Source organism: Entelurus aequoreus, linkage group LG22 (genome assembly GCF_033978785.1).
Source record: "Entelurus aequoreus isolate RoL-2023_Sb linkage group LG22, RoL_Eaeq_v1.1, whole genome shotgun sequence".
Classification (NCBI taxonomy): Eukaryota; Metazoa; Chordata; class Actinopteri; order Syngnathiformes; family Syngnathidae; genus Entelurus; species Entelurus aequoreus.
This window is the reverse complement of record NC_084752.1, coordinates 36,266,170-36,278,487: the sequence shown is the minus strand read 5'-3', so window position 1 is coordinate 36,278,487 and position 12,318 is coordinate 36,266,170. Positions and strand designations below refer to the sequence as shown.

General features: G+C 30.8%; 1 protein-coding gene across 3 annotated transcripts; it reads left to right on the top strand.

Moving 5' to 3' along the window:
• Positions 1–1,809: 1,809 nt before the first annotated feature.
• Positions 1,810–7,862, top strand: LOC133639388 (galectin-related protein-like). 3 transcript variants are annotated; one of them, XM_062032659.1, is made up of 5 exons: positions 1,810–1,984; positions 3,238–3,303; positions 3,690–3,778; positions 7,218–7,401; positions 7,464–7,862. In XM_062032659.1, exons 1-5 carry the CDS (start codon positions 1,955–1,957, stop codon positions 7,605–7,607), a joined length of 513 nt encoding a protein of 170 aa, XP_061888643.1. In that variant the 5' UTR covers positions 1,810–1,954; the 3' UTR covers positions 7,608–7,862. The 3 variants fall into 3 exon arrangements, with proteins under 3 accessions (XP_061888643.1, XP_061888645.1, XP_061888644.1); XM_062032661.1 differs by lacking the exon at positions 1,810–1,984 and adding an exon at positions 2,989–3,123; XM_062032660.1 differs by lacking the exon at positions 1,810–1,984 and adding an exon at positions 3,092–3,199.
• Positions 7,863–12,318: the final 4,456 nt, after the last annotated feature.

Below are 12,318 nucleotides of genomic sequence, written 5' to 3'. Positions count from 1 at the left end.
TTGTTTTTCAATGTAAAATGTTATATTATACATTTAAAATGTGCTTTTAAATGTACAATGTCTCGTTTAAGACATTTAAAATTTGTTTTTCAATGTAAAATGTTATATTAGACATTTTAAATGTAAAATGTCGAGTTAAAGACATTAAAAATGTGTTTTTAAATGTAAAATGTTATATTAGACATTTCAAATGTGTTTTTAAATGTAAAATGTCAAGTTAAAGACATTTCAAATGTTTTTAAAATGTAAAATGTTATATTAGACATTTAAAATGTGTTTTTAAATGTAAAATGTCAAGTTAAAGACATTTAAAATGTGTTTTAAATGTAAAATGTTATATTAGACATTTAAAATGTGTTTATAAATGTAAAATGTCGAGTTAAAGACATTTAAAATGTGTTTATAAATGTACAATGTCGAGTTAAAGACATTTAAAATGTGTTTTTAAATGTACAATGTCGAGTTAAAGACATTTAAAATGTGTTTTTCAATGTAAAATGATGCATTAGACATTTAATGTTTTTAAATGTACAATGTCGAGTTAAAGACATTTAGAATGTATTTTTAAATGTAAAATGTTGCATTACACATTTAAAATGTGTTTTTAAATGTAAAATGTCAAGTTAAAGACATTTAAAATGTGTTTTTAAATGTAAAATGTTATATTAGACATTTAAAATGTGTTTGTAAATGTAAAATGTCAAGTTAAAGACATTTAAAATGTGTTTTAAATGTAAAATGTTATATTAGACATTTAAAATGTGTTTATAAATGTACAATGTCGAGTTAGACATTTAAAATGTGTTTTTAAATGTACAATGTCGAGTTAAAGACATTTAAAATGTGTTTTTCAATGTAAAATGATGCATTAGACATTTAATGTTTTTAAATGTAAAATGTCGAGTTAAAGACATTAAAAATGTGTTTTTAAATGTAAAATGTTATATTAGACATTTAAAATGTTTTTAAATGTAAAATGTCAAGTTAAAGACATTTAAAATATGTTTATAAATGTACAATGTCGAGTTAAAGACATTTAGAATGTGTTTTTAAATGTAAAATGTTGCATTACACATTTAAAATGTGTTTCTAAATGTAAAATGTCAAGTTAAAGACATTTAAAATGTGTTTTTAAATGTAAAATGTTATATTAGACATTTAAAATGTGTTTTTAAATGTAAAATGTCAAGTTAAAGACATTTAACATGTGTTTATAAATGTAAAATGACGAGTTGAAGACATTTAAAATGTGTTTTTCAATGTACAATGTCGAGTTAAAGACATTTAAAATGTGTTTTTCAATGTAAAATGATGCATTAGACATGTAATGTTTTTAAATGTAAAATGTTGAGTTAAAGTATTAAAAATGTGTTTTTAAATGTAAAATGTTATATTGGACATTTAAAATGTGTCTTTAAATGTAAAATGTCAAGTTAAAGACATTTAAAATGTGTTTTTAAATGTACAAAGTCGAGTTAAATACATTTAGAATGTGTTTTTAAATGTACAATGTTGCATTACACATTTAAAATGTGTTTATAAATGTAAAATGTCGAGTTAAAGACATTTTAAATGTTTTTCATTGTAAAATGTGGAGTTAAAGACATTTAAAATGTGTTTTTAAATGTACAATGTCGAGTTAAAGACATTTAAAATGTGTTTTTCATTGTAAAATGTGGAGTTGAAGACATTTAAAATGTGTTGACACTAAGAAGTGAAGTGAAACGGAATGATTGATGTTGTCAATCAAGATAAACAAGTTTCTTAAGGCTCATCACGTGAAGCGCGTGCATGAGCTGAGTAGGCGGCGTCTACCGGAAGTAGAATGTAGCAGCAGGCAAGGCATACTTCCTTGTATACTTCCTTACATACTTCCTTGCATACTTCCTTGCATACTTGTCTCCTCCTTCTCATACTTGCTCCACTTGTTTGTGGAAGTTTGCTGGAGTGCAACATGGCGGCAGAGCAGAGGACGCAGAGGAAGGTGAGAATTCTCAACAACCGGAAGCGACTTCCTGGCAGCTAACTGCTTCACTAATGTAATGGAAGAAGTAATAAGATGTCGTCTCACTAATGTAATGGAAGAAGTAATAAGATGTCTCAGTAATGTAATGGAAGAAGTAATAAGATGTCGTCTCACTAATGTAATGGAAGAAGTATGTTAGGTGTCGTCTGTACTCCTCAAAACAACTTTGTGTTGTCACTTTTCGCCAAAGCTTGTTGGAGCAGCCACACTTCCGGTAGGGACTACCAAAATAAAAGCAAGTTTTTAAAGTCAAATTTTGACTTTTTTTTTTTTTTTCAAGCTTGTCATGAAATAAGAAGATGGATGAGTGCAAACATGGAACACTTGTTTAGTCTGAGAGTGCACAACAAGACGACTTAACTTTGATTGTAATACATGTTTTATTACTGAGATTATATGTTGACTTCTTTTTAATGACATCAAAGTTGTGTTTTTATCAATTATGTCATTGTTTTGTTTTCATTACTGATATTTATTATTAGTTTTTTTTATAACAAATGTTTTGTTTTTATCACTGTATATCAGACATAAAAACAAAACATTTACAAAATGACTGATATACAGTCATTTGTTGTGACTGTTTTTTTATGACTGACATACAGGCAGCACGGTGGCACAGGGGTTAGTGCATGTGCCTCACAATACGAAGGTCCTGAGTAGTCCTGAGTTCAATCCCGGGCTCGGGATCTTTCTGTGTGGAGTTTGCATGTCCTCCCCTTGACTGTGTGGGTTCCCTCCGGGTACTCCGGCTTCCTCCCACCTCCAAAGACATGCACCTGGGGATAGGCCCCTCCCACCTCCAAAGACATGCACCTGGGGATAGGCCCCTCCCCCCTCCAAAGACATGCACCTGGGGATAGGCCCCTCCCACCTCCAAAGACACGCACCTGAAGATAGGCCCCTCCCCCCTCCAAAGACATGCACCTGGGGATAGGTTGATTGGCAACACTAAATGGTCCCTAGTGTGTGAATGTTGTCTGTCTATCTGTGTTGGCCCTGTGATGAGGTGGCGACTTGTCCTGGGTGTACCCCGCCTTCCACCCCAATGCAGCTGAGACAGGCTTCAGCACCCCCCGCGATCCCGAAAGGGACAAGCGGTAGAAAATGGATGGATAGATGGACTGATATACATATTTTTATAACAAATATAAATATTTAGTTTTTATGACTAATGTAAATGTTTTATGACTAATGTAAATGTTTTATGACAGAAGTGGAAGACAAGCAGTGAAGAGTCCAAAGTCAACATGAGTCAGCAGGAAGTGCAAACACATCTGGTAGTCAAACACAACAATGTTGCATATTTAATCATGTGTGCACTAAAAACACCTGTGTGTGTGTGTGTGTGTCTGTCTGTCTGTCTGTCTGTCTGTCTGTCTGCGTGTCTGTCTGTCTGTCTGCGTGTCTGTCTGTCTGTCTGTCTGCGTGTGTGTCTGTCTGTCTGTCTGTCTGTCTGTGTGTGTGTCTGTCTGTCTGTCTGTCTGTCTGTGTGTGTGTCTGTCTGTCTGTCTGTCTGTCTGTCTGTCTGTCTGTCTGCGTGTGTGTCTGTCTGTCTGTCTGCGTGTTTGTGTGTGTGTCTGTCTGTCTGTGTGTGTGTGTGTGTGTGTGTGTGTGTGTGTGTGTGTGTGTGTGTGTGTGTGTGTGTGTGTGTGTGTGTGTGTAGGCAGTTCCTTTCAGAGGTCACATCACAGGTGGTTTGCATCCTGGCAAGAAAGTTGTTATCTTTGCTGTGTTGGACTCTCATCCTGACAGGTGAGACCACACCTGTTTACTTGTTCACCTGTTCACCTGTCATCAATTCATCTGTCACCTGTTCACCTGTTTACTTGTTCACCTGTCACCTGTTTACTTGCTCACCTGTCATCAGTTCACCTGTCACCTGTACTTCTTCACCTGTTAACCTGTCATCAGTTCACCTGCTTACTCGTCTTTTGTAAAGTTTGAAGCTTGTGAGAAAAACGATGTTGAAGAATAAGGTTGCTTGAATCCAAAGAAGAAAATGTCAATACAAAATGGTTGCCTGCGCCTGCATAGCCAAGCTAACTTCTAGCACACGAGTCGACACAGATGTCATAACCCAATCAAGGATCACCTTCAGCCATTCACAACAAGGATGACATCCCAATGCCCATAACTGTGGTGTGTTCAAGGACCCTGGAAATGTTTTTACTTCCCCAATTAGGTATGAGGTGCTTTCCTAAAATATGTCAAAGACACTCATCTCAAACTGAACCTGACATTCTTTGGAATTATGACATACAAAGTCATAATTATGAGTTAAAATGTTGAAATTATGAGATAAAATGTCATAATTATGAGTTAAAATGTTGAAATTATGAGATAAAATGTCATAATTATGAGATAAATTGTTGAAATTGTAAGATAAAAAGTCATAATTATGAGATAAAATGTTGAAATTATAAGGTATAAAATCATAATTATGAGATACATTTTGTTGAAATTATAAGATGAAAAGTCATGATTGTGAAATAAAATGTTAAAATTATAAGATAAAAAGTCATAATTATGAGATAAAATGTTGAAAATATAGTATAAAAAGTCATAATTATGAGATAAAATGTTGAAATATAAGATACAAAGTCAGACTTATGAGATAAAAGTTGAAATTATAAGATGAAAAGTCATAATTATGAGAACAAATGTTGAAATTGTAGGATAAAAAGTCATAATTAAGATATAAAAAGTTAAAATGAGATAAAATGTTGAAATTTAAGATAAAGAGTCATAATTATGAGATAAATTGTGTTGAAATTATAAGATGAAAAGTCATAATTATGAAATAAAATGTTGAAATTATAAGATAAAAAGTCATAATTATGAGATAAAATGTTGACATTATAAGATGAAAAGTCAGAATTATAGGATAAAATGTTGAAATATCAGATAAAAAGTCATAATTATGAGATAAAATGTTGACATTATAAGATGAAAAGTCATAATTATGAAATAAAATGTTGAAATTGTAGGATAAAAAGTTCAAATTATGAGATAAAAAGTTCAAATTATGAGATAAAATGTTGAAATTTAAGATAAAAAGTCATAATTATAAGCTAAAATGTTAAAATTAAAGGATAAAAAGTCATAATTAAGAGATAAAGTTTAAATTATGAGATAAAATGTTCAAATTATGAGATAAAATGTTGAAATTTAACATAAAAAGTCATAATTATAAGCTAAAATGTTAAAGTTAAAGGATAAAAAGTCATAATTAAGAGATAAAAAGTTTAAATTATGAGATAAAATGTTAAAATTTAAGATAAAAAGTCATAATTATGAGATTAAATGTTGAATTTTAAGGAAAAAAGTCAGAGATAAAAAGTTAAAATTATGAGATAAAATGTTGAAATTTAAGATAAAAAAGTCATAATTATGAGATAAAAAGTCATATTTATGAGATAAAATGTTGAAAATATAATATAAAAAGTCATAATTATGAGATAAAATGTTGAAATATAAGATAAAAAGTCAGAATTATGAGATAAAAGTTGAAATTATAAAATGAAAAGTCATAATTATGAGATAAAATGTTGAAATTGTAGGATAAAAAGTCATAATTAAGAGATAAAAAGTTAAAATGAGATAAAATGTTGAAATTTAAGATAAAGAGTCATAATTATGAGATAAATTGTGTTGAAATTATAAGATGAAAAGTCATAATTATGAAATAAAATGTTGAAATTATAAGATAAAAAGTCTGAATTATGGGATAAAATGTTGAAATATAAGATAAAAAGTCATAATTATGAGATAAAAGTTGAAATTATAAGATGAAAAGTCATAATTATGAGATTAAATATTGAATTTTAAGGAAAAAAGTCACAGATAAAAATTTTAAATTATGAGATAAAATGTTGAAATTTAAGATAAAAAGTCATAATTATGAGATAAAAAGTCATATTTATGAGATAACATGTTGAAATTATAAGATAAAAGTCATAATTATGAGATAAATTTTGTTGAAATTATAAGATAAAAAGTCATAATTATGAAATAAAATGTTGAAATTATGAAATAACAAGTCATAATTATGAGATAAAATATTGAAATTATAAGATAAAAAGTCTGAATTATAGGATAACATTTTGAAATTATAAGATAAAAAGTCATAATTATGAGATACAATATTGAAATTGTAGGATAAAAAGTCATAATTAAGAGATAAATACTTAAAATTATGAGTTAAATGTTGAAATTTAAAATAAAAAGTCATAATTATGAGATAAAATGTTAAAATTTAAGATAAAACGTCATAATTATGAGATGAAAATTTGAAATTTAAGAAAAAAGTCATTAAAGATAAAAAGTTAAAATTATGAGATACAATTTTGAAATTTAAGATAAAAAAGTCATAATTATGAGATAAAATTTTGAAGTTAAAGTTAACTTATTATAGGGTAAAAACTCATAATTATGAGAAGTCATATTTATGAGATAACATGTTGAAATTATAAGATAAAAACTCATAATTATGAGATAAGTCATATTTATGAGATAACATGTTGAAATTATAAGATAAAAAGTCATAATTATGAGATAAAGTTTTAAGGCAAAAAGTCATAATTATGAGATAAAATGTTACAATTATAAGGTAAAAAGTCATAATTATGAGATAAAGTCATAATTCAGAGATACAATTTGAAATCATAAGATAAAAAGTCATAACTGAGATAAAATGTTAAAATTATAAGGTAAAAAGTAATAATTATGAGATAAAAAGTCATAACAGATAGAATGTTGAAATTGTAAGATAAAAAGTCATAATTATGAAATAAAATGTTGCAATTGTTAGATAAAAAGTTAAAATTGTAAGGTATAACGTTGAAATTATAAGATAAAAAGTCATTATTATGAGATATAAAGTTTAAATTATAAGATAACAAGTCATAATTATGAGATAAAAAGTCATAATTAAGAGATATAAAGTTGAAATTATGAGATAAAATGTTGAAATTTAAGATAAAAAGTCATAATTCTGAGATGTAAAGTTGAAATGTATATAGTAGTAGTCTGTTCCAGGGTCAAGCTGTGTCCACAGGAAGTTGAATGTGTTCAACTTACAAGTGGAAAAAGAAGTCAAGTATCAAGAACATAGTTTACATCACTTCCTGTCTATAGTCTGTCAAGTTGCCATGTGACATGTTGACCCAGAGGTTCTGTGGGCTTCCGTCAGATTCTACATGGCCCTGACGTGCGGCTGCGGCACCACCAGGGAGCCTCCACCCGACGTGGCCTTGGAGGTCTGCGTCCTCTTCAAGGAGCGCCAGGTGCTGCGGCGGGCGTGCGTGAAGGGGGCGTGGGGGGGCGCCGACAGCGCCGTCCCCTTCTTCCCGTTCATCCAGGGCCAACCCTTCAAGGTGCGTCCTGCGCCTCCCCGCGCTCGCCGCCTTTCAAAGTAAGAGCGCTGGTGTCTCCTCAGATGGAGGTGCAGTGCCAACACGCTGGCTTCCACGTCTTCCTGGACGGTCAGCGGCTCTTCCACTTCCACCACCAGGTGGCGCCGCTGCACCTGGTGGACACGCTGTGGGTCAGGGGCAGCGTGGCCATCAGCAAACTGGCCTAAGGGGGCGCCGCTGAGCGCACATGCCAACGTGGACTCGCTCTGGTTCGTCAAAATAAAAGTCAAAGGGACTTTATGGATATTTTAGATGCAAGTCTTCACAGAAAGTCTTGCACTTTTATTTTGGAGTTGTTCCTGTTGGACACCTGTGTTTAGCCCCGCCCATTTTCTGGAGGTTTCCACACAATGGACACGCCTCTAATCTTTTTATTATTGTACCATAAAAACTAGTGTACTACACTGAAACTGTACCATAAAAATTAGTGTACTACACTGAAATTGTACCATATAAACTAGTGTTCTACACTGAAATTGTACCATAAAAAACTAGTGTACTACACTGAAATTGTACCATACAAACTAGTGTACTACACTGAAATTGTACCATATAAACTAGTGTACTACACTGAACTTGTACCATATAAACTAGAGTACTACACTGAAATTGTACCATATAAACTAGTGTACTACACTGAAATTGTACCATATAAACTAGTGTACTACACTGAAATTGTACCATAAAAACTAGTGTACTACACTGAAATTGTACCATATAAACTAGTGTACTACACTAAAATTGTACCATAAAAACTAGTGCACTACACTGAAATTGTACCATATAAACTAGTGTACTACACTTAAATTGTACCATAAAAACTAGTGTACTACACTAAAATTGTACCATATAAACGAGTGTACTACACTGAAATTGTACCATATAAACTAGTGTACTGCACTGAAATTGTACCATATAAACTAGTGTACTACACTGAAATTGTACTATAAAAACTAGTGTACTACACTGAAATTGTACCATATAAACTAGTGTACTACACTGAAATTGTACTATAAAAACTAGTGTACTACACTGAAATTGTACCATAAAAACTAGTGTACTACACTGAAATTGTACCATATAAACTAGTGTACTACACTGAAATTGTACCATAAAAACTAGTGTGCTACATTGAAATTGTACCATATAAACTAGTGTACTACACTAAAATTGTACCATAAAAACTAGTGTACTACACTGAAATTGTACCATAAAAACTAGTGTACGACACTGAAACTGTACCATATAAACTAGTGTACTACACTGAAATTGTACCATTAAAAACTAGTGTACTACACTGAAATTGTACCATATAAACTAGTGTACTACACTGAAATTGTACTATAAAAACTAGTGTACTGCACTGAAATTGTACCATAAAAACTAGTGTACTACACTGAAATTGTACCATAAAAACTAGTGTACTACACTGAAATTGTACCATATAAACTAGTGTACTACACTAAAATTGTACCATAAAAACTAGTGCACTACACTGAAATTGTACCATATAAACTAGTGTACTACACTTAAATTGTACCATAAAAAACTAGTGTACTACACTAAAATTGTACCATATAAACGAGTGTACTACACTGAAATTGTACCATATAAACTAGTGTACTGCACTGAAATTGTACCATATAAACTAGTGTACTACACTGAAATTGTACTATAAAAACTAGTGTACTACACTGAAATTGTACCATATAAACTAGTGTACTACACTGAAATTGTACTATAAAAACTAGTGTACTACACTGAAATTGTACCATAAAAACTAGTGTACTACACTGAAATTGTACCATATAAACTAGTGTACTACACTGAAATTGTACCATAAAAACTAGTGTGCTACATTGAAATTGTACCATATAAACTAGTGTACTACACTAAAATTGTACCATAAAAACTAGTGTACTACACTGAAATTGTACCATAAAAACTAGTGTACGACACTGAAACTGTACCATATAAACTAGTGTACTACACTGAAATTGTACCATTAAAAACTAGTGTACTACACTGAAATTGTACCATATAAACTAGTGTACTACACTGAAATTGTACTATAAAAACTAGTGTACTGCACTGAAATTGTACCATAAAAACTAGTGTACTACACTGAAATTGTACCATATAAACTAGTGTACTACACTGAAATTGTACCATAAAAACTAGTGTGCTACATTGAAATTGTACCATATAAACTAGTGTACCACACTAAAATTGTACCATAAAAACTAGTGTACTACACTGAAATTGTACCATAAAAACTAGTGTACTACACTGAAATTGTACCATATAAACTAGTGTACTACACTGAAATTGTACCATAAAAACTAGTGTGCTACATTGAAATTGTACCATATAAACTAGTGTACTACACTAAAATTGTACCATAAAAACTAGTGTACTACACTGAAATTGTACCATAAAAACTAGTGTACTACACTGAAACTGTACCATATAAACTAGTGTACTACACTGAATTGTACCATATAAACTAGTGTACTACACTGAAATTGTACCATAAAAACTAGTGTGCTACATTGAAATTGTACCATATAAACTAGTGTACTACACTAAAATTGTACCATAAAAACTAGTGTACTACACTGAAATTGTACCATAAAAACTAGTGTACTACACTGAAACTGTACCATATAAACTAGTGTACTACACTGAAATTGTACCATAAAAACTAGTGTACTACACTGAAATTGTACCATATAAACTAGTGTACTACACTGAAATTGTACGATATAAACTAGTGTACTACACTGAAATTGTACCATATAAACTAGTGTACTACACTGAAGTTGTACCATATAAACTAGTGTACTACACTGAAATTGTACCATACAAACTAGTGTACTACACTGAAATTGTACCATAAAAACTAGTGTACTACACTGAAATTGTACCATATAAACTAGTGTACTACACTAAAATTGTACCATAAAAACTAGTGTACTACACTGAAATTGTACCATATAAACTAGTGTACTACACTGAACTTGTACTATATAAACTAGAGTACTACACTGAAATTGTACCATATAAACTAGTGTACTACACTGAAATTGTACCATATAAACTAGTGTACTACACTGAAATTGTACCATAAAAACTAGTGTACTACCCTGAAATTGTACCATATAAACTAGTGTACTACACTAAAATTGTACCATATAAACGAGTGTACTACACTGAAATTGTACCATATAAACTAGTGTACTACACTGAAATTGTACCATATAAACTAGTGTACTACACTGAAATTGTACCATATAAACTAGTGTACTACACTGAAATTGTACCATAAAATCTAGTGTACTACACTGAAATTGTACCATAAAAACTAGTGTACTACACTGAAATTGTACCATATAAACTAGTGTACTACACTGAAATTGTACCATATAAACTAGTGTACTACACTGAAATTGTACCATATAAACTAGTGTACTACACTGAAATTGTACCATATAAACTAGTGTACTACCCTGAAATTGTACCATATAAACTAGTGTACTACACTAAAATTGTACCATATAAACAAGTGTACTACACTGAGATTGTACCATACAAACTAGTGTACTACACTGAAATTGTACCATATAAACTAGTGTACTACACTGAAATTGTACCATATAAACTAGTGTACTACACTAAAATTGTACCATAAAAACTAGTGTACTACACTGAAATTGTACCATATAAACTAGTGTACTACACTGAAATTGTACCATAAAAACTAGTGTACTACACTGAAATTGTACCATATAAACGAGTGTACTACACTGAAATTGTACCATATAAACTAGTGTACTACACTGAAATTGTACCATATAAACTAGTGTACTACACTGAAATTGTACCATATAAACTAGTGTACTACACTGAAATTGTACCATATAAACTAGTGTACTACCCTGAAATTGTACCATATAAACTAGTGTACTACACTAAAATTGTACCATATAAACAAGTGTACTACACTGAGATTGTACCATACAAACTAGTGTACTACACTGAAATTGTACCATATAAACTAGTGTACTACACTGAAATTGTACCATATAAACTAGTGTACTACACTAAAATTGTACCATAAAAACTAGTGTACTACACTGAAATTGTACCATATAAACTAGTGTACTACACTGAAATTGTACCATAAAAACTAGTGTACTACACTGAAATTGTACCATATAAACGAGTGTACTACACTGAAATTGTACCATATAAACTAGTGTACTACACTGAAATTGTACCATATAAACTAGTGTACTACACTGAAATTGTACCATATAAACTAGTGTACTACACTGAAATTGTACCATAAAATCTAGTGTACTACACTGAAATTGTACCATAAAAACTAGTGTACTACACTGAAATTGTACCATATAAACTAGTGTACTACACTGAAATTGTACCATATAAACTAGTGTACTACACTGAAATTGTACCATATAAACTAGTGTACTACACTGAAATTGTACCATATAAACTAGTGTACTACATGAAATTGTACCATATAAACTAGTGTACTACACTAAAATTGTACCATATAAACAAGTGTACTACACTGAGATTGTATCATACAAACTAGTGTACTACACTGAAATTGTACCATATAAACTAGTGTACTACACTGAAATTGTACCATATAAACTAGTGTACTACACTAAAATTGTACCATAAAAACTAGTGTACTACACTGAAATTGTACCATATAAACTAGTGTACTACACTGAAATTGTACCATACAACTAGTGTACTACACTGAAATTGTACCATATAAACTAGTGTACTACACTGAAATTGTACCATATAAACTAGTGTACTACACTAAAATTGTACCATAAA

Coding starts and splice junctions, on each gene's coding strand:
- LOC133639388 (XM_062032659.1), top strand. CDS start 1,955: ATGGCGGCAGAGCAGAGGACGCAGAGGAAG. Junction 3,304..3,689: donor AGGAAGTGCAAACACATCTG/GTAGTCAAACAC, acceptor GTGTGTGTGTAG/GCAGTTCCTTTCAGAGGTCA. Junction 3,779..7,217: donor TTGGACTCTCATCCTGACAG/GTGAGACCACAC, acceptor GGCTTCCGTCAG/ATTCTACATGGCCCTGACGT.